This window comes from Pseudonaja textilis, chromosome 1 (assembly GCF_049901715.1).
Source record: "Pseudonaja textilis isolate UNSWEBS1 chromosome 1, rPseTex1.2, whole genome shotgun sequence".
NCBI classification, from domain to species: Eukaryota; Metazoa; Chordata; class Lepidosauria; order Squamata; family Elapidae; genus Pseudonaja; species Pseudonaja textilis.
Window position 1 is genome coordinate 100,102,003 of NC_141990.1, and position 21,910 is coordinate 100,123,912.

A 21,910-nucleotide genomic window follows, 5' to 3' on the forward strand; every position below is an offset into this window, starting at 1 on the left:
ACTTTGAATAGCATTTCAAAGATTTGGGAATGGCTATTTTTTGTAGCGGCATAATCTGGGGACGCAGAGCAGAAAAAAACCCACTGCATATCTGAGGTGTATACACATGCAAGAATAACCATTGGTGGTATTTCATAGTGAAACTCTAAAAATAGCATTCAAATTAAAAAACTTGTTGCTCTCTTGACTGAATAGTTTTACTTGTCTGATGTTTTCATGAACTTTTCACTACTCACTGTTTTTGGTCTAGGAATCTTCTCTAACTTGGTTTTGGCTGTCAAAAGTTTCTGAGTGGAATCCTTGGTTAATATGAATGTTGGTAATTCTGCATTCTGACTGCACGAAGAAGAGCCTGAAATATAAATGCAGTATATGATATAACAGGGATGTCAAACTTGCGTCATCATGGCGTCATGTGACATATCGGGGCTTTTTTCCCCTTCGTTAAATCTGGCGGGGGCAGGCCCAGCATGTGATGCATCCAGCCTCCCCTTTAATATAATGTTATATTGTTGTCCATCCAAAAACAAAATCCCCCCCCTCCCCCGCCCCGGCCCGGGCAAAAAAATCAATGATAGCTTCTTATCTCTGTTAGGCAAATCTATCCCTATAAAATATATTGTAACAAATACAAAGAATGCTTCCTCACTGGGAATAGGGATAGCATTGCATATCAAAAAAGGTGATTTTTTTGATCAAATCTATAACTTCTTTTTTGTTTGCATAGCCATGCCTAATAGTAACTCGCCTGACAATTTTAGATGGCAGCTGAATGGGGTTGCAGAGAAGAGATGGAGTTCACATCTGTTCTCTTGTCAGTGAGACTAGCCAACTAAGAAGCCTACAGCCATCATTCTGATAGATGCTAGAAGCAGATCTGTTTATTTTCAAGGTTGGTACCAGTCACTTTCTTCCCTTTGAGAAATCACTGTAGTTTGATAGCACCTATTATGGTTGGCTTGAAAATAGTGTGCTTCAGAACACATGAGAATGAGAATCTAGCACCTGTTTTGGACAATCTCTGCATGTTCTGCTCTACTGTTACTGTTAACTGGTAATGTTACAGCCACTTCCCAGTTGAACAGGTACTCCATTTGGTCTCTAAATAATTTCCAAGCATGTCTTCTAGGTCACATTGAGGCAATTACATATCCCTTCTTAAAAATATACCATTTACAAACACCTTGTGGTTTTCAGCAGTTTTGGAGGTGTTTTAAACTCCTTAATCTCTCAAGAGCTCAGAGTACGTCCAAAATATTCTCTTGTCTATTTCACATTTGATGTAAGACGTTTTGTGAAATGTTGTGCTTTAAACATTCCAAATCAAAGCATTTGATTTACCTCTACGTCTAACAACATAAACAGAGCACAATATGCAATGATGTCATTACACAAGTCTAGCAGTACATTCTAGGCTTTAATTAATTTGTACAGTTAATCTTAGAGCTTGGAACAATTTCTGGAATATTTTTGTGCACAGGTACACAATGCTACATTGTAGTCTTCCCATTCAGAATACCATCCCATTCAGAGCTCTACACAGAAAAGATGCTTATTCATTAGAATGTTTCCAGTGCTGGTGTGGATGACAATTGAAGTGTATGAATGAACTTTATAGCAATCAGAACAGAATGCATCTGAAATATTGGCAATACTTTTGAAAGGGATTGCAACTGCTTCTGAATATCCCCCCTCCCCCAATTTCCAGGCCCTGGTGTCTATGGAGATTCTTAGTCATCCAGGTCATGCTTGTGCCAAAGGTACTTTTTCAAAAGGCAAGTGGACTTTCTAGATTTTCTTTGAAGATGTCTCATTGAAGAAGAAGCTGAAGAAACTTCTTGGATGAAAAGCAAAACATCTTCAAAGAAAAACCAGAAAGTCCACTTGCCCCTTGAAAAAACTTTTGGGACTTCCAAGCCCTGGACATTCTTGATGGTATCCCATCCAAATATAACACCTGATCCTGTTTAGCTTTTTGACATTAGTCCGGGTTAGCTAGGATATCCTTTAAATTACATTCTTACCAAGGATGTAGCTGAACTAATCAGAGCAATCTACTTGGTTTGACTAGGAAGTTGAAAAGCATTCTGAAAGATAACAGGCGCAAACCGCTTTAATACTTTTTTTTCCTATCTGTCTACATGCACAGTATAGCACAGTGATATGTCTATTTATCAGAGGTCAAGCTCAACTCAAGGCATTATAAAATTATGGTGGCAATGAGATAGTAATAAATTCCCACTGTTTATAAAAACATACCATCCATGAACTTTACTTGCTTTTATATAATATACTAATAACTATTTGGTAAAGAGAGCTTACATGTTTATATATTTTTCCTTACAGCTTTCCAATGTAGTCTGCTAAAATTAAAATACTGATAGTTTAGCTCTTCTTACCTGGAAAATAGTAAGGTTTGCTTTTGGTAATGTGTGAAAGATTAGCAGACCTTCTTGTAACTGAAAGCAAGAACATAAATAATTAAGATGAATTTAAAATAAACTGAAAAATACAAAAAATATCAAAACTCCTTCATTTTAACAGATGTGGATGCATCACTTTTTGTTAGATTTGTATTCTGCCTGCAGGAACTCAGGGTAGCATGTTTAGGTTATGATTAATCAGATTTCAAATTTAGTTAACATTTATTAAAATAAGTTTGGAATCTTCTGACATTGTTTTTGTTGCTACATGCAATACTATATCTTAAATAAGTGGATATAATTAAATTCTCACATCATCCTCAACTGCTCATACCGTCTTAGCTTTCTTACAACTCAATAATAGTATTTCCGAATAGAGGTATGCTATAATGCAGCAGCTGCTTGATCAGTATGATATTGTCGAGCACTGGAGTCCTAACTAAGCATTTGTGCATGTAAACAGACTCAAGAGTTCATCAGCAAGTAAATCCTCTGTAATGGATTTTTAAAACATTTCTTCCCAATTGTACAAGTAGATAATAGTCCTGTTATTTGAGCAATTAAGAACTGGTTACAAAGAAGACATTCACAGAGATGATTCCTATATGGCATGGATTTAGGTAATGCTTCATTACTAATGGTGATTTAATTAACATGATGCAGGTTTAAATGCATGCAAGTGTTTAATGAAACAAATTACCTGGATCTCTATTTTGGAGCATTTATTTATAATTATATAAAACATATGGTTCCTGTCAGAACATAATTCTGGGTGGCTCACAACAATACTACAAAAACATTAAAATCATAAAAATCCCATGCCTGAAACATCCTCCTAGGATGCCCCTATAACCACCTGCAAGCTCCTGTCACTACCCCAGCACCTGAGCACACAATAAGGTTAGGGTTGATGACCCTAACTGGAAGGCTAAAAGGGGTGGATGGCTCCCAGATCACCAGAGGGAAGATGTTCCACAAGATAGGGCAGCCACAGAAAAGACACTAGATAGCAACATTTCAGAGAAAGGATCTGGAGCACACCTACCCCATCCATTTGCTTGAACATGCAGGTACTCTCAGGGAGAGGCAATCCCATTGATAAAAAGAATATCTGTAGTTCAGAGTGGAACTGTGGGGTCATTGGTAGGTTTTTTTTTTGCAGATGTTTATCTACTGATGGGTAGTGCAGTAATGTTACTTAGCTCGATAATGAGATGTTGGCAAGAAAACAAGCTCAGAGAGCACCACATATTCCCATCACAGATAAGGCTTTAGAAGTAATATATAGCACCTTGTATTATACCCAGAAGGAAAATGGGAGCCAATGTAACGCATGCAACAGGGCTGTAACATGGGAGTGCTAAACACTGCATGTACTGCATCTTGAAATTGTTGTAGCTTTTGGGTGGTGCTCAAGGGCAGCCCTATGTACAGTGTAGTATACTGTGGTACTCCAAAGGGGAATTGACCATAAGCAGAGCCTCCTAGTCCAGAAAAATTCACAATTGTTGGAACAGCAATTGATCTCCTAGGTACTTCAGCTACCACCTATTCCATAAGTAGGCGTAGAGAGTCTACAAGAACCCCAAATTACAAGATCAGTGTGGGGAATGTAACCCTGTCTGTCTGGAATCAAATGACACATCACCAAATCTTGGCAAGCTGATGATACATCACACCAAGCTACATAGGCAATGCTGTTGCAGTGCTGTCTGGAGTTTGTGAGGAACTGGAAGGGCTGGAACCAATTTTGACTCATCCTGGCAATCCAAAACAAAGGCTCCTATTCCCAGCCCCCAAAGGCAATCCAGAAAGATACCATTGCATTAAAAGCTGCTAACAGTTTTTGGACAGTGATCATGGTTAAAATACTGAAGTTTGCAGATGACACAAAGTGATTGGTCTCGTTCAAGACAATGACGAATTCACGGACAGACAGGAGGTTGTACAACTTGCCTTGTGGTGTAACTGGAACAATCTGGAACTGAACACACTCAAAACCATAGAAATGGTGGTAGGTCCATATAAATCACTTGCTCCAGGGCCCTCTGAAGCTGAGTGCCAACCACCCTCCCAACCACCTTCCCTAAAAACATCGGGATGAACATTATTTAACATGATTGGTCCAAGCATGGGGCGCATCTGTGCTTCCTTCGAGGCAGATTGTGCCAGGCTCCTCCCATATGTATTAACCACCTTTTGGAGTCAAACATGCCACTTCTGAGGGCACCTTAAATCAGCCAAAAGGGGCATGAGTCCAGACCACAGGTGGCTGAGCTTACAACAATGGAAACCCTGTTCACTTCCTTAGGATCGACCAGCTCAAACTCCTCCCAGATTACATGACTCAGTTGTGTATTGGTGATTTCCAAAGGATCTGCCCAATCAGAGTCCAACCCTCAGCAAAGTTGAGCAACTCATAGCAGTCCTGAAAGGGTTTCCCTAGGTCCTCCTTACCCCAAACAGGGCCAATAGGTAGTTAACTGCAAGTGCAGTAAGGGCAGAGAAGTATGCTTTGCTGCCCGTATCACAATATAAATCCTGATATATTTTCAGTCCTGAGTGACAAATAACAAATTATTGACTGAAAATGGTACAAAAAACAAACGCAACAGAAGGGAAATTGGGATGCCAAGTTAATAGAAAAGAACAAGATCATGTACTTCAGCACATATATCAAATGTGAACTGAGGCTGAAGGGAGGGTCTGCTTTTTGGCAACAGTGTGTTAAACGACTGATTTTGAATAATGGATTGCTCTCATACTGAAGCTATTCAGGAAATATTTTCAACACCCATTTTAGATTAATTTCAACAATATAGGACATTAGCATTAGTTAGCAACACCAAGAGTGAGAGAATCTTCTCCCACTTTTTCATTCAAAATTGAGGGTTCTGAGGATGATATGGTAATTTCTTTGAATTGTATCCTATGCCAGGGGTCTCCAACCTTGGCCACTTTTAAGACTTGTGGACTTCAACTCCCAGAATTCCTCAGCCTCCACTGGCTGAGGAATTCTGGGAGTTGAAGTCCACAAGTCTTAAAGTGGCCAAGGTTGGAGACCCCTGTCACTGTTACTATTTTTTCTCCGTTGCTTTTGGCTCACTGAAATTAATTGGTGAGTCCTGTAAATCTAAGCATGTTGAGAAATGAGACATACTGACATTCTTAGAGAAAGGCTTGATTTTATTTCTTTAATTGCTTTCACCTTCCCTGCCTTTCCAAGGCCGCAGACTCTTATTGCTGATTTCGTTTTTGTATGGAATAACATCTGTACAATGTAACTAATATATAATTGCAACCAATTATCTTTCAAACATTTATACCTGCAGGGGAATGGTTCTGGGAAATTGCAGCTTCTGAATCATTACGTTGACACTGTAGCTCATGTATCCTTTGGAAAGCATTCAGTTTTAAATTGCGTTCCTGGATCAGCTGGCTTTTTATCTAAAATAGGTGTATATGTATATGTTTATAAATAATCCCAAATTCATATTATGATCCATACTTAAAACACTGAGTGCACAAAGGAAAGGAAATGCATTTAACCTTAGTTCAATTAATATTGACAGCTAAATGAGAAAGGATTAAATTTAGATTGAAGCAGCCATAGGATTGTTTCAGAGCAAAGCAATTCCGTGTGATCAAATGAAGCTTATGTTGGAATTAATTGTACTTTCCTGCTTCCAAGAGGGAGCTAAAAGCTAGAGCGCCTTGTGGAAATAAGACTTGTGGGTTCTATGTTTCCTTTTTATTTTTCACGCTCTCCCCAGTGGCTAAAGAACAACAGAGGCAGAAAAGGACTGATAGTAAATTAGGCACCCATGATGGAGCCAATGCTAATCACCCTCCTGGAATTTTGCTTTTTATTTTTTTTTCTGGCAGGAAAACAGTAATACGAAGTGACAATCTTCCAGATTTCCCTGTGCCAGTTTGGAAAGACTCAGAAAATGAATAAAAATTAACCACAACTGTGCTCAACTACTACAAACAGCCAAATTAATTGCCCGATGGCAAGAATGGCATACATATTCTGTATCAATTATACTAGCATCAGAACAAGCCTAGCAGTTTAGAACAGATGACTACAGAAAATCAGAAAAAGCAAAAGACAGCAATAAAATACATTAGCCTCAAAATAATGGTGCCCTTATTCTGCCAGGCAAAAGAGATCTGAAGGTAAATGGAAGCCAAAGGTGGAACTCTTCTGCATGGGTCTACTCTAGTGGTTAAGGCATCAGGCCAGAAACCAATAAACAAGTTTTTCTCCCGCCTTAGGCATGAAAAACCAGCCGGATGACTGGGTCAGTCTCTCTCTCTACCCAACTCACCTCATAAGGTTGTTGCAGGGAAAATAGGAGAAAAGAGGAGTATTAAATATGTTTGCTGCCTTGATTTTTTTTTTAAATATAAAAATGATAAGGGTGCGATAAAAAATGGAAAAAAAATCCGGATCATCTTTGTCTATCTCTATTACTGCATTTTAAAATCCAGATATACATTCCGGTGCATGACATTTTTTTGACTCAAGTTAGCAAGAAGATTTCAAAGCATGTACAAGAATACATCCTTTGCTAACTCACTAAAATTTTATAACCTTACTTGTTGAATTTCTTTCTTCATCTTTGCTTCTTGAAGATTTCTTGTTCTAGAGGATTTTTCCGATTCTTCTGTCAGGTTCAACAACTTCACTTCTCTCTCTCCAAGGTTTTCTAACATTTTATCCAAGTTTGCTGTCTTAATCAAATCTAATTGCTGTCTTTTACCAAATTCTCGATTAATCTTACGTTCTGCTTCCTGAAGTAAGTATTCCTATATGAAAATATTAGCAAGATTTGTAGAATATTGTGTTTAACCTCAGGAGAAAAGAAACTGAATTAAATAAATGTATTAATATAGGAGTTAATGTGAAAATGTATTTTGATTCAAGAGTGATTGATATTTTGCAAGCAATTGTCTTCTTTTAATGACCCCATAATCCTTGCGGGGTGGAGTCTGGCCAACTGAATGGAGCTAGCAAAGTGTGTACCCTTCCTATCGCCAGTGTGGAGATATTTTGCAAGCAATGCTTATGTTGATTCCATTTGTACGTTTTAAACAGATTGAAGTGGGTTAATGGTTAAAGTTTTATAGGAGGAAGAAATACACAGGTTCTTGTTAAAGTTATATAAGAAAAATAAAATACGTAAAAACACAGTTTAAAAATGAGGAAGATGTTACTGAATTCAGTAAAAATAATAAAAGGATTTTGTTGGCTACGTGGTATATGATGAGCTTGGGCAGATACCTGTTTCTCTAGTTGTTGCTTCAGCTTTTTATTTTCACTCTGAGATTCTGCCAAGACTTTCCTTACAGCTCTCAACTGATGATTAAACAAAATGGCCTCTTCTTCCGCCTTCATCTGGGATTGCAAGCACTCTTTTTTATTCTGAATAGCCTCCTGTATAGGCAAAGGATTCAACAAGATCTAAGCTAGAGAATCAACTCTCAGAGGCTGAATTATTTATAAGGTTGTTAACTTTCTCTCCTTTACAATTTGTTTAACTTTGTCTCCTTTGCAATGTGGGAAGAAGTCCCCATATTTTTTGGGTGTACTGTAGATCTTTTAAGGCTTAACACCAAACAAACAACAGAAAATCTTCACTTCTGACTCTTAATTTTCACAACAACATTGCTGCATACACTGCTGCTTTATTTTACCTCTCCTGAAATAAAAAGTACTATCCCCAACCATTAAATGTGGCTTTCCTCTAGTTTAAATAATCATTTACACGGCCATTTTAAACGTGCAGAATATCTCCTAATGTGAGAGAAGTTATTCTTTCTAGAAATACAGTTAAATAGGCTGTTTAGATTTAGGGGCTACAATGAAATAAGCTGTTGCTTATGGCCAATCGATTGATATTGCAGCTCTCATTTGCCAACTCAAGGCAGCATACCTATTTTTTCTGTACAACAACAAACCCATGAGGCACCTTAAAGTACCTTTTGGGATAGTGGTGGATGGTTTCAGTCCATAGGAGCTCTTCTCATTTTCCCCATCACCCACCTGTCAGCTGCCTGCAGCTGGATGCTTGGCAATAGATACTTTTCTACCCCTGATGTAAACATTAAAAATTGTCTGCTGCAGAACTGGCAGGAGGCAGACTGACAACATTTCCTTTCCTTTCTTGCTAAAGTCAATAACTGGGGGAAGCAGCAATCTGGAGGTGTGTGACAGAAATAAAATGACACGAAAACTTCTCCCTTTCTCAGTGACCCTGCAATGTAGGTATGGGCAATATTTGAGAGGCTGGAGGCCACAAATCAGACTCCAACTATCTGCCTGTTGAGGACTTTATTTGGTCATGTAATGAGGTCATTCTATAATGGAACATTTCCTGTTTCTATTCCCATCCTTTAAAAAGTTGGAACCGAGCTATAACTAGGGTGATTCAGAGTGGAAAGTAATTTCAATCCTATTTTTAATTTAAAATAAGCATTCATTAAATTTCAGCAACACAATTTTGGGACGCAGGGCATGCACATTTGGCCTGCAGGGTTATGTACTCCTCTAATTAATGCATGTGTTATTCTTAGAAGCTGATTAATATCTTTGTGTAGAAGCGAGCATACATATAAGCAAAACATATATTCTGCCCCGGAGACCTGTCCAATCTCAATTTATGCTATTTTTTTAAAAAAATGTCATGATTTACATGTTTATTTATTATACTCTTATTAAAAAGCCAGTAGCTTTTTGGGGGGAATCTTACCTTCTCTATTTCTTGCAATGTTGTCAAAAATTGTGCTTTTTGCATTGTTTCTTTCCAAAACTTTAAGACCTTCAGTTTGCATAACAACTTCTCCAATTCACTGTTTTCATCCCGTAATTCCTGCAACTTCCCCTGCTAAAGAGCATAGGTTCTTTTTATTAGCATTCTCTCCTCAAAAACTTTGCAGCAGCCCTTTAACAATAAGTATCAGTCTCTGTTCTTGTGAGGAAAGAGATATGAATACAAAACAGAAACTCAAAGATATATTAAATTGTATATCATATAATCTCTCTCCATAATACAAAATAATTCCATGGCTATTCAGGAATACCCAGAGCAGTAGTTCACTTTACGATTAAATGGATAGCATATTCTCTTTTTGCATTATAACTATGCTCACAATGACATATGTATAGAATCAGTCATAGGTTTTTTGGTTCTGAATAAAATCTGCAATATCATCTCTTTCTTCCATTTCTGATGTAGAGTATATATTTTTCAGAGGTTTGTTTTCTCATAAAATTACTAATGTAAAAAGTTTGTCCATTGCTATTGAAACATTATAAAGCATTTCAGGCTGAAATTCTACGTTGACATTTAATCTGGAAATAATGTTCATTATCCTCGGTAGGATTGTGCTTCTGGTGACTCTGTGAATAATGCAATGAGCAAATCCCAGCACACAATTTATCTCAGGCATTTTTTTTACTGTTAAATTCATAGTTATATGGAAAACAGGAAGATTTTCTACATTTAAACAATTATAAAAGAAACATATTTTTATCCCCAATAATGCATTTTTTCAATAACTTTTGTCTTCATCATATAATATTCATGTATACATATGTCCATAAAAATTAATAAAAGTGCTAATGAATAAATTTTGTTTATCAAGTTCATCAGATGCTTGAACTCCTCCCCAATATGGCTGATGTGAAAGGAAGTTAGACGAAGAAAAAAGAAGGCAACCTCAGGCAGAGGCGCAATTCAAATTAGCTCAGCTTTTCTGGTCTCTAATCCTAAATAAAATCAACCTCAGAAAGATGTAAAATTCAGACCAGTTATATTCTAATTCATAACACATTATTTTAATGAATGTGGGAGTCGGACAATATCTGGTAACAACTCTAAAGAAAAAGCCATAGAAACTTGCATAATCCTTATTCAATGTCAGAATACAGAAAAAATTCATGTCTACATACTTTGTTTTGTTTGCTTTAATAGCTTTCAGGGGGATTTCTCTAAGGCATCCATATCAAATTGGAATTCTCAGCTTGTTTTCTTTCTTTTTACCCTAGGTTTGTTTCTTTTATTGCTAGGCATTAAGCAAACTAAAGGGCTACCTGAGCCAAATGTTCTTCAAGCGCACTGTTATCCTTTGTAGATCCAAACTTTTTCTTCAGATTAATAATTTTCTCCACACCTTCTTTTCTCACCTCACTGATGATCTCTAACATTTGTTTGTTCATGCTTAGACGGTATTCATCTACCTTCCCCTGCAGCCATAACACAAAATCGAACTATGAATGGTTTTTTTTTCAGATAAATGAATTTCAAGAAAACAATTCTGTACAAATTTTAAAATCTGGAAACACAAAAATAATATCTCCCCATTTTTAACATTATGATTGGTAAAATGAATACTGACCAGCAACCTAGACATTTCTCCTGATCCCTACCTAGTAAGCAAAGGCAATATGAGAAAATGAAATCAATCCATTTTTGGAAAAAGCTTCTTGAAACCAGCTTTCCATTAAATAAAAACCAAATTTGACATTGCTGTTTGTTTTTACTTCATAGTGTGTACTGAAATTCTATATACTGAGCTCTGAAAAGAAATAAAATATAATGAATGAAAACAAGACCACTGTCATATTGTGTGTGGGAGTTACATTTCACTTTTTTTTTTTTACTAACTGGTACCATCCTTCACTATGGTAGTCTGAAAACAACTAGCAGACAGTTGATCTTTTCACTGGTAAAGTTCCACTAAAATAAAGTAGCAAGGAAGTTAAGTAATTCCATTTACAGTTTAGGAAATTTGAGAAGTAAGGAAAGCATGAACAGAATTAACATGGCACAATTAATAGGTTGCTCTGCTGTCTTATCTTGTTTACACAGGACCTGATATTTGGAACTTAGCATTTGTTCTTGATAAAGCAAAAGATACTGTCTAAATTTCAACACCTTTCTGAAAAAGCATTGGAATAATCTACTTGATGTTACACGCCTTTGTATCTTGTACCTACTTTTATTTGCAGGCACACCAAAAATATATTTTGTACCAATGCTTCATAATCCTCTTGAACTTCTTTTCTTATCTTCTCTTTAATGTTGTGGTCTTCTCTTCGTAGATCAGTAACTTTGGCTCTCAGAGCAGTTATTTCCAGAATCATCTCGTGACTCAGTCTAGCTATCTACAGAAGAGATAGAAGCAATGATTTACAATTTTATTTGTAAACACAATCTTTCAAAATAAGTCTTTAGAGTATAAGGACATCAGGAGTCATTCATAGACCTTCCTGAATAAAAGCACCAAAGTCACAGCCACTAACTTGACTCAGATCCACTTCAGCAGCTCCTGTGTTGTCTTCTATGACATGCACTTCCTGAAACAGAATGGAAATATAGTTTTAATTAATTTTGCCTTTTAGAAATTGCTACCATTTCTCCATGCTTAGGACAGTAATTTGCAAACATTATTTTGTTCAAAGTAATGAAGAATCACTTCCCTCTTTTCCTGTTATAGATCCAGTAGCAGGAGAATACCTGTTCCTTTTTATATAGTAGCTGATGTTGCCGACGGAGCAGATTTTCATAGAACATGGAGTAGGTTTCAAAGTTGCTACGTTCTCTGGCCATGGCATCACAAGCTAAAGAGGTGAGGCATTTTTTGAAGTGGTCCTTTTGAAAGATAATCTGGAAATAAAATACAATCAGAAAATAAACCTGTTTTTTAAGATTGTTTGATCTGACCGTTATTACTTTATAAGTAACTGAATGTAACAATCTGACATAATAACCCTTCCTCCTCCTATTTTCCCCACCATAACAATTCTGTACGGTGAGTTGGGTTGAAAGACAATGACTGGTCCAAAATCACACAGCTGACTTTCAAGATGGAGCTAAAACTCGGTCTTTTGTTATCTAGTCAGGTACCTTTAACCACTAGACCAAACTTACTCTCAGTGTTTCCACAGATACATAAGTAAATTTGATTTCTCTACAGTTCATTGATAGTGAAGATGTACTGCATATATAAAAACCCAAGATGCATCTAATATGATTATTTTAAGTCAGAGACATGAGAAGCTAAATCTGAAACAAAATGCTTCATAACCTCTACTAGTTGAAGCTGGTGTAACATATGTACCTCTGCATTAATTTCTTGATGATCTTCCATTAGCCTCTGTATAAATGATTCAACTATTTCGGGCCTTGTGACAGAGAACATTTCTTGCATACTGTGATGTTTCCAGAGTTCTGAAAGAGTGAACAAAAGAGCTGCATCAGCAATATTCAGATTCATGAAATATGGACCACTGCTTTTTAAAAAGTTGAATACTCATGAGGAAGACAAGGATTTCGCATAAGGAATCCAAAGAAATGACACTTCCTTTCTGAAACCCCGGAGAAAATTTTTACTGCATCCTTACTCCAAGTACTACAATTATTAGGGGGGAAAAAGTTTCCATTTATGTTAACTTCCACACATACCATGTTTTTTTTCCTTCCTCTTTTTTCCCTATTGTCTTTGTTTCATAAAGCAAAACTTGTTCTTATTGTTGGGTATATGGATACACCAACTGGTTTGGGTGAATGAATATATAAAACCTAGGCATAAGTGTTTGCAACTTTAAGCTCCAAACTGCAATGTCATCGCATAATTATGGGTGCGGTTGTAAGCTGCAATAAGAGGCAGTGAGAGAGACGTAACACTTCCTGGTTTCTGATCCTGGTTTCGAGTCCCTGGTCCTCCTGTTCCTGGTGTTACTGATCTCTGGTCTATCTGCTGTCTGTCTGCCTACTGTTTCCTCCTGTATGAGATGTCTACTGTGCAAGATACTTCTTTCTACTGAACACAAGGACTGTTTGCTTGGTGAGCTGTTTCATACTCAGCATTGTCTTTGAGAGAGAGTTATCAGAAGAAGAAGATTTACAAGCAGATAAAGACATTGTATTTACTGTTTAAAAGACTAGGTAACTGGATAGATATACTGGATACTGACATATGGACTGAATGACTCTTCTTAATCTCTGTATGAATTAAATACCTATTTAAAACCACAAACAGTGTTTTTGTCTCAAGTGTGTGTATACTATTGGGCCCAGCCTCACTCTCATTTGGCTGCCTGGCTTGACTGCTGCTGTGCACTCAGCTCGGGGGTTTGTCCCCAAACACTAACATTGGTTATGGGCCCAGCAGTGTGCACAGTCTAGCTAACCAGGATATACCAGTGAGAGTTTGGTCAAGAGTTACACATTACTGTAAAGACAAACTGTTTGTTGAATAGTTATTTTTCTCCAGAGCAATGGCACAAGTAAATTTGCCAAGTCTGTCCATGATATCCAGGTTAGATGGAACAAACTATGTTTCATGGTCCATGAAAAGTAGTTTACTTCTACGAAGCGAAGGTTTGTGGGACATAATTACAAACCCACCAGATGTATCCAACTTGGATCCTACTGTTGATGAGGATGCCAAAAAGATACAGGACTATAAGCAAAAGAATGAACAAGCTTTGTGCATCATAGGACTGACTCTCTCAGACCAGCAACTGATACATATTCGTGGAGAGGAAAGTGCTGCCAACTGCTGGGAGAATCTCAAGAGGGTTTATGTTCGAGACAGTGTAGGAGCTCATATCAATCTTACACGGAAGCTGTTTAGAACACATCTTGAGAGGAATGGAGACATGTTAACTCATTTAAACTGTATGAAAAGCATTTTTCAAGAATTACAAGAAAAAGAGCTTATATTTAATGAGTTGCAACAAGTATACATCATACTGTCTTCTTTGGAACGAAGCTATGATGATTTTGTGACTGCTTTAGAGGTATTGCCTAAAGACAGTTTATCAGTAACTGAGATAACCGGCAGGCTATTAGAAGAAGCCAGGAGAAGGAGTGAACGAGACCAGCTGAGAGCAGATAAGCCTAATGAAGAGAAATTATCTTCAAAGCCTGAAAGATACCAGCTATGTAAGCTGAAGCACCCGGAGGAAGAGAAGTTATCTTCAACGGCATACACAATTAAAAAGTGTTTTAATTGTGGGGGCAGAGGACATTTGGCAAGATTCTGCAGAAAAGGAAAAAGCCAGAATGTAAGAAAGCCAAAGAAATCCTTTGAACTGGCCATGTTTAGCAACTGTGATATGAAAAATGATATATGGGTGGTGGACAGTGGAGCATCCCACTGCATCACGAGAGATAAGACAAAGTTTATAAAAATGTCTACAAGCTCTCAGCATATATCACTCGCGAACGGGTGGCATCTCAAGGCCAAGGGTGAAGGTATTGCTTATTGTCCATGTTTAGACCAGAACATAAACATGTTGTATGTACCACAGTTAAAAATGAACTTACTTTCTGTAAGAGAATTAGATAAACTAGGATATGTGGTTACATTTAAGAATAATAAGTGCATACTGGAAAGGGATAACAAAAAGGTAACTGCAGCTTTAAATGGAGCATTGTATGTCTTACATGATAGTAAGAAAGGGGAGGCACAGACTGTATTTAATAATACCAAGCCTCATGATGAATGTATCCATTTATTGCATAGGCGTTTGGGGCATGTAAATTTTAAAATGCTAAAACGTACAGTAGAGTTATCTGAAGGAATAAGGTTAAAACCTTGTGATAAGTATTTGCGTTGTAATGTCTGCTGTGAAGATAAGAGTAAAATATTGCCTGCAAATAGGCTAAATGGTTTCAAAACTAAAGAACCTTTAGAAGTAGTATTTGCAGACATTATAGGTCCAAAGAAACCCAGTATGGGGGGTGCTCGATATATACTGAGCATTATGGACCATTACTCTAGATATGGGTTTTGCTACTTAATGAAAAGCAAAACTGAAACATATCAACATTTCTTCAACTGGTTAAAGTTTGCAGAAAGAAAAACCAAACGGCAACTGATAACCTTGGTGACAGATAATGGTACGGAATTTGTTAACAGCAAATTCCAGAATAGATTAAAAGCAGCTGGAATAGAGCATAAAAAATCTGCACCATACAGACCACAACACAATGCATTTATAGAGAGAAGAGGCCAAACACTACAGGCAATGGTTAGAACAATGTTAACTGATTCTGGATTACCTGATACTTTGTGGGGGGAGGCTGCAATGTGTGCTAATAACTTATTGAACAACGTTGTTAACTCAACCACTGGTGAAATACCATTCACCATGTGGCATGGCAGGAAGCCTGATCTGAGTTACCTGCACACATTTGGTGCACCAGCATGGGTGCATATCCCTACACAACTCAGGCGTAAAGGGCAACACAGAGCTAAACAATTTTTCTTTGTTGGTTACCAAGCTAACCATAGGGCATATAGATTTTGGGAGAAAGGCACATCTAAAGTGTTATGTAGTGCCAATGCCCAATTTCTAGAGCATGTAGGATGGGATAAGTTAGAGCAGGATAACAATAAAGAGGTGATTATTGAATCCTATAGAAATCCCATTAAGTATCCCTGTAACTTTAAAAATAAAGTAAAGAGTGAAGTACAGGAAGATATTGTGCCCATAGAAGAAGAAAAGGAAGAAATAGCTGAGCAAGATGAGGAAAATGACCAGGTAGTAACTCAAGAAAGTCCTCATACAAGCCCAGTAATTCCCAGAAGGACTACACGTATATCTAGACCGCCTGATAGATACCAGGCTAACACAGTGTGCCAGGTAAATAGAATCCCAAATACTGTGGATGAGATAAAAAGGTATCCTTCTAAAGAGAAAGAAAATTGGTATGCAGCAATGAATAAGGAATTGAAATCCTTGAAGGATATGAAGGTATATGAAAATGTGAGATTACCTGTTGATGAAAAACCCATTGGCTGCAAGTGGATTTTTAAAATAAAAACAGATAAGGATGGAAACACAATCCATAAGGCAAGGTTAGTAGCCCAAGGTTTTAGACAAAGTGCAAATGACTATGATGAAGTATTTGCACCTAGTCTTAAAGCAGCTACGTTAAGGGCAGCCTTAGTGTGGGCAGCAAGCAAGAAGTATATAGTTAACCATTTAGATGTGGAAACTGCTTACTTGCATGCTCCACTAAGACATACTGTATATATGAAAAAGCCTAGTGGATTGAAAGATGATAATGATAATGATTGTTGGTTATTAAAGAAGAGCCTTTATGGTCTTAAACAATCGGGCTATGAATGGAACCAGTATATTGTGAAGGAACTGACCAATATAGGGTTTAAAGCTGGTTTAGCCGACCCATGTCTATTTAAGAGAGAAAAGAATGGGAAAGTATCATTATTATTGTTGTTTACTGATGATATTGCTCTGATGACTAAAACTAATGATGAAGCAAATGAAATAATAACATCATTAGCCAAGAAAATAAAAATCAAGCAATTAGGGGAGATAAAGAGATATCTAGGATTGAATATACTGAGAACACAGAAAGGTTTTAAGATATCTCAGGAAGATAAGATATCTAAATTGCTAATAGATTATAAGATGGAACTTTGTAAGCCTGCAAAGACTCCAATGAGTCAGGATATTTGCAAAATGGATACACAAAGTCCCAAATGTGATAAGGAACTATATCAATCTTTGATTGGTAGCTTATCATATATTAGCAATTGGTCAAGGCCAGATATTGCTTTTAGTATTAATCAGCTGGCACGACACAATAATGACCCGCTTCAGTGCCACTGGATAGCATTGAAAAGAATCCTAAGGTATCTTAAAGGAACATTACACCATGCACTGTATCTAGAACCAGAGGGTGATCTCATATTGAGTGCTTATGCAGATGCTAGTTTTGCATCAGAAAGAGACACAAGAAAGTCGACTTCAGGAACAGCCATAATGCTGGGTAAGACATTAATTGGTTGGAAGTCAATTAGACAACAGCATATAAGTTTGTCTACTATGGAGGCTGAATTCTCCTGTTTATCACTATTATGTACTGAGTTGATTATGTATAAACAAATGTTAAAAGATATGGGTATAACTGTAAATTACCCTATAGTTGTACATGAAGATAATCAGGCAGCAATTAAAATGGCCACAAGTATTGCAGTTAAAACGAGAAGTAAGCATACAGATTTGAGATATCTGAATGTAAGACAATCTGTAAATAGTAAAATGATACAGCTAGAGTACTGTATGTCGGAGGACAATATAGCTGATAATTTTACTAAAGCCCAAGGTGCCATTAAGCACCTAGAGAGTTGTGAAAAATATGGGTTCAGATTGTAAAGGCATTATATATTTACATCACCCAAAAGGGGAGTATGTTGGGTATATGGATACACCAACTGGTTTGGGTGAATGAATATATAAAACCTAGGCATAAGTGTTTGCAACTTTAAGCTCCAAACTGCAATGTCATCGCATAATTATGGGTGCGGTTGTAAGCTGCAATAAGAGGCAGTGAGAGAGACGTAACACTTCCTGGTTTCTGATCCTGGTTTCGAGTCCCTGGTCCTCCTGTTCCTGGTGTTACTGGTCTCTGGTCTATCTGCTGTCTGTCTGCCTACTGTTTCCTCCTGTATGAGATGTCTACTGTGCAAGATACTTCTTTCTACTGAACACAAGGACTGTTTGCTTGGTGAGCTGTTTCATACTCAGCATTGTCTTTGAGAGAGAGTTATCAGAAGAAGAAGATTTACAAGCAGATAAAGACATTGTATTTACTGTTTAAAAGACTAGGTAACTGGATAGATATACTGGATACTGACATATGGACTGAATGACTCTTCTTAATCTCTGTATGAATTAAATACCTATTTAAAACCACAAACAGTGTTTTTGTCTCAAGTGTGTGTATACTATTGGGCCCAGCCTCACTCTCATTTGGCTGCCTGGCTTGACTGCTGCTGTGCACTCAGCTCGGGGGTTTGTCCCCAAACACTAACACTTATAATCATTGGATGTTTCTTATAAAATATATCAGTCAGGTCTATGAGGATAGTTACCCTATTTTTTGGTGTATAAGACGCACTTCCTCCCCTCCTAAAAAGTGGGTGGAAATGTCTGTGCGTCTTATACAGCAAATGTTGCCGAAGCTCCACCCACCTGCAGCTCCCACCCTTCAGCTTCTGCCTCCCAGCAATTTGCCTCCTTGCAGCAAACAGCCTGGTCAGCTTCAGCACAGCCTGATTTAGCATGAGCAACTGATTGGCGGTTGGATTGTCCTCCCAGCTATCAGCTGTTTTAGGCTGCAGGGATTGCCATCGCTGATTGCCGCCTCCGTGCACCCCATTTTTGGCCTCTATGCGCCCCATTTTTGGCCCATTCTAGTGGTGGGGATCAGAATGGGCAGAAAATGGGGCATGCAGAAGCCGAAAACAGGCGTGTGGAGGCCAAAAATGGGACCCAACGATCAGCTGCTTGTGCTAATCAGGCTGTGCTGAAGCTGAAACAAGCTGTTTGCTGTTTGCTGCAAGGAAGCAAATTGCTGGGAGGCAGAGGCAAAAAAATTTTTTTCTTGTTTTCCTCCCCAAAACTAGGTACATCTTATACTTCGGAGCATCTTATACTCCGAAAAATACGGTAGACATGCATAAACCCTCCACTGCCAAATCCAACAAGGAAAAGGAAATTTCATTAGGAAACAAGAAGAGTAATTGCTCGGTATTTGTTGACTGAAAGTACACAGTAGTTGTGACTTAAAATCATTCATTTAGTAACTGAAGTTACAACAGCACTGAAAAAAAGTGACATGACAATTTTCACACTTGCGACTATTGCAACATCCCTATGTTCATGTGATCAAAATTTGGAAGCTTGGCAATTGGTTCATATCTATGACAGTTGCACTATTGTATGATCATCTTTTGTGACCTTCTGACAAGCAAAGTCAGTGGAAGCAGATTAGCTTAATAACTGTCTTACTAACTTAACAACTGCAGTGATTTACTTAATGGTGGCAAGAAAGTTCATAAAATGGGGCAAAATTCTCTTAACCATCTCGCTTAGCAATATAAATTTTGGACTCAATTGTGGTCATAAGTCACGGACTCCCTTGGACTAAAAATGAATTGTCCGTTGAGTGCGGTGACTCCCAGGAATCTCCCAGCGTATGCTTATTCCTCATTGCTAATACCACTCCTAATTTGAAACATTTTTAATTATTACCTGTAGGGAGGTGTCTCCCTTCTCTTGCTTTTTCAGATAAAACCAGTGTTATTTCTTTGTTAATTTTCTTTTGTACATCATGGATCATATGTATTTCTACATTTTCCAGAAGTTTTTGAAACTAGGGGGAAAAAGCAGATTTTTTTTTCTTTTATCAAAAGCAACCACATTGATTTAGAGAGTACTGTGAGTACTTTAAAATGTAACTTTAAAAAAAAAAATCACTTATAGGGCTATAAGTGAGTGACTGGCCCAAGGTTACCCAACTGAGTGCTTTGTTTTGATAACAATAACAGAGTTCCTGATGTAGCCTGTTGTGATTCCTCCCCACCAGCTTTCTGGCAAAAAAAATTGTCTCAGATTTCCACAGTCATTAAGATGGCAATTTTCACTTGCTCCCTCATTCTACATACCTGATGAAATAAAATTGTCAACCAAATCTTATTTCATAATAGACTTGCTAATCTTTTAGAATCCATAAGGATGTTTATTCTACAACTGATTGACATAGCTGCCTCTGGCAAATGTGTTTTTCTGTTTCCCAGCAATGGGAAAAGCACAAAACCCCGTATGTTTGTGGGCAGATTATTATCAAAGGGCTGCCAGGCAATATCAGGTGAAGTGGCCCAGTTTTAGTTTTTTATATACACTCCCCAAGGTAAGAAGGCACAATAGGAATCAAAGAAATACATTTGTTATGAAGTTGCAATAGTTATTTTAAAAAATCATCTCCAAATAGAATATATTAATAAATTGTTTTTATTATGGAAAATAACACTAAATAATGAAGCAAGAATAATGTAGAAATTATAATAATATCTGTTGGGAATGCATTTGGACTGCATATCAGAGTGCAATCTGCCTGGACAGATGTTCAGTACACATGTACACAATTAACAGGTGGCTGTCATTTAAATAAAGGTAGATACTCCCAGCCATTTCTGCTGGAGATAGATCCTGTTAAATCAAATGCAAACTTGGGAAAAGCCATTGAGAGAATAGGATCTGTTCCATCTCTGCAACATATACCCCAATATTAACATATCGGAACCTCCAAAAAGCAAAATGAAGCACAGAAACATTTGTTTCAAGCAGGTACTATTTCTGTAAAAATAAGTAAAACTGTTCTAGCCACATATATTTCCAGTCTTAATTTCTGTTTATAGGTTCTCTTAAATCCATTTTCTTTACTGTTCTGAGCAAATGAAACTGGATTTTGTCACCTTTTAATTATATCTTACTCATGTGCAAAAGACAGAAATTTCCTTCGCAATATCTTGTGACTCATATTATTATTATGAGATATTATAATAATATCTCACTTGAGATTCTAGCAGAGACCATGCCATTTCTATCAACCAATGTTATTTTGCAGCTGTCTGGAATATTTTTTCCTGCATTTTTCTTATTTCTTGCTGTTTGAACAGCTCTAATTTGTTTCTTCCAACACTTAATGTTTACATTTAAATATTTAAAGTTTTAAAAGAAAGAAGTTTAATTTTTCTTTAATGACATTTTATTTTATCTGCTACTCGTGAAATTGACTAGCCTCCCAAAAAAGGACTGATGCATACTTTAGTTAGTCATGAATGTACTGGATGATCATAGATGCTATCTCTGTTTTAACCTGCTTCACAAGACTTAAATTAAATTAAAAATGGAAATATGGAAAGGGAACATAACAATATAAATTAATAATTGTAAAACAATTGTTATCTTTTCATTTGGAAACTCAAATAAAATCTGGCTAGAGATAGATTTCTTCTAATTTGTTAGAGGAAATATATTTTGTCCTGACACATCTATTTTACCTGGTGTGTTATTACATCAATTTTTGAAACTTCTTTAGGGAAGAGTGAACATGGTTGGATAGTGCCATATTCTTCAAAGTCATCCTCTATACCCCAGTGTCTGGCTATGGATCTCATTGCAGCATGAAATATTTCAGCTCTAAAAAAAATGCAAAGATATATCTCTATACATGGGTTCTTTCATTAAATAACTTTTAAGTGATTTCAAATGATAGTAATATTTACAAATATCTTCTGTTCATATTGATATTTGGAAAATGGTGCCACTAATAATGAAAATAATATTTCAATGTCACTAATTCCGTTCAGTGTCAAGTGACTAAAGCAGTGGAAGTAAAAGTAAAATTTTAATTCCAAAGTTCTTGGTGCTGAGCTGGGCTCTTTTGCTGGAAGAAGTTTTATTTCCCAGCTACGTAACATCATCAAGGCAACTTCACTGGACCACCAAGAACTCTATAGTTCAACCCTATGTAGAGGGTTATATAACCATCCATTCCATTAGACCCTGGAAACATTCAGAAAACAATAAAAAACAATTCAATAAATATAAACAGACAGCCAAGACTAAAACAACCAGAATGATAAACTATATG

General features: G+C 37.0%; 1 protein-coding gene across 3 annotated transcripts in view; it reads right to left on the reverse strand.

Annotated features, from left to right (window-relative positions):
• LOC113455257 (uncharacterized) overlaps positions 1-21,910 on the reverse strand; it is a 69,221-nt gene that overhangs the window by 936 nt on the left and 46,375 nt on the right. For 2 of the 3 annotated variants that reach the window (XM_026726530.2, XM_087913226.1), the window contains exons 35-47: positions 21,318-21,456; positions 19,507-19,627; positions 12,552-12,661; positions 11,948-12,097; positions 11,734-11,787; positions 11,428-11,595; positions 10,522-10,674; positions 9,179-9,313; positions 7,711-7,863; positions 7,026-7,235; positions 5,750-5,870; positions 2,400-2,459; positions 237-352 (exon numbers count right to left, since the gene is read on the reverse strand). In XM_026726530.2, the coding sequence (XP_026582315.2) occupies positions 237-352; positions 2,400-2,459; positions 5,750-5,870; positions 7,026-7,235; positions 7,711-7,863; positions 9,179-9,313; positions 10,522-10,674; positions 11,428-11,595; positions 11,734-11,787; positions 11,948-12,097; positions 12,552-12,661; positions 19,507-19,627; positions 21,318-21,456 (1,690 nt within the window). The remainder of the gene's footprint in view (positions 1-236; positions 353-2,399; positions 2,460-5,749; positions 5,871-7,025; positions 7,236-7,710; positions 7,864-9,178; positions 9,314-10,521; positions 10,675-11,427; positions 11,596-11,733; positions 11,788-11,947; positions 12,098-12,551; positions 12,662-19,506; positions 19,628-21,317; positions 21,457-21,910) is intronic. The other variant, XR_015739611.1, reaches the window with a different exon arrangement.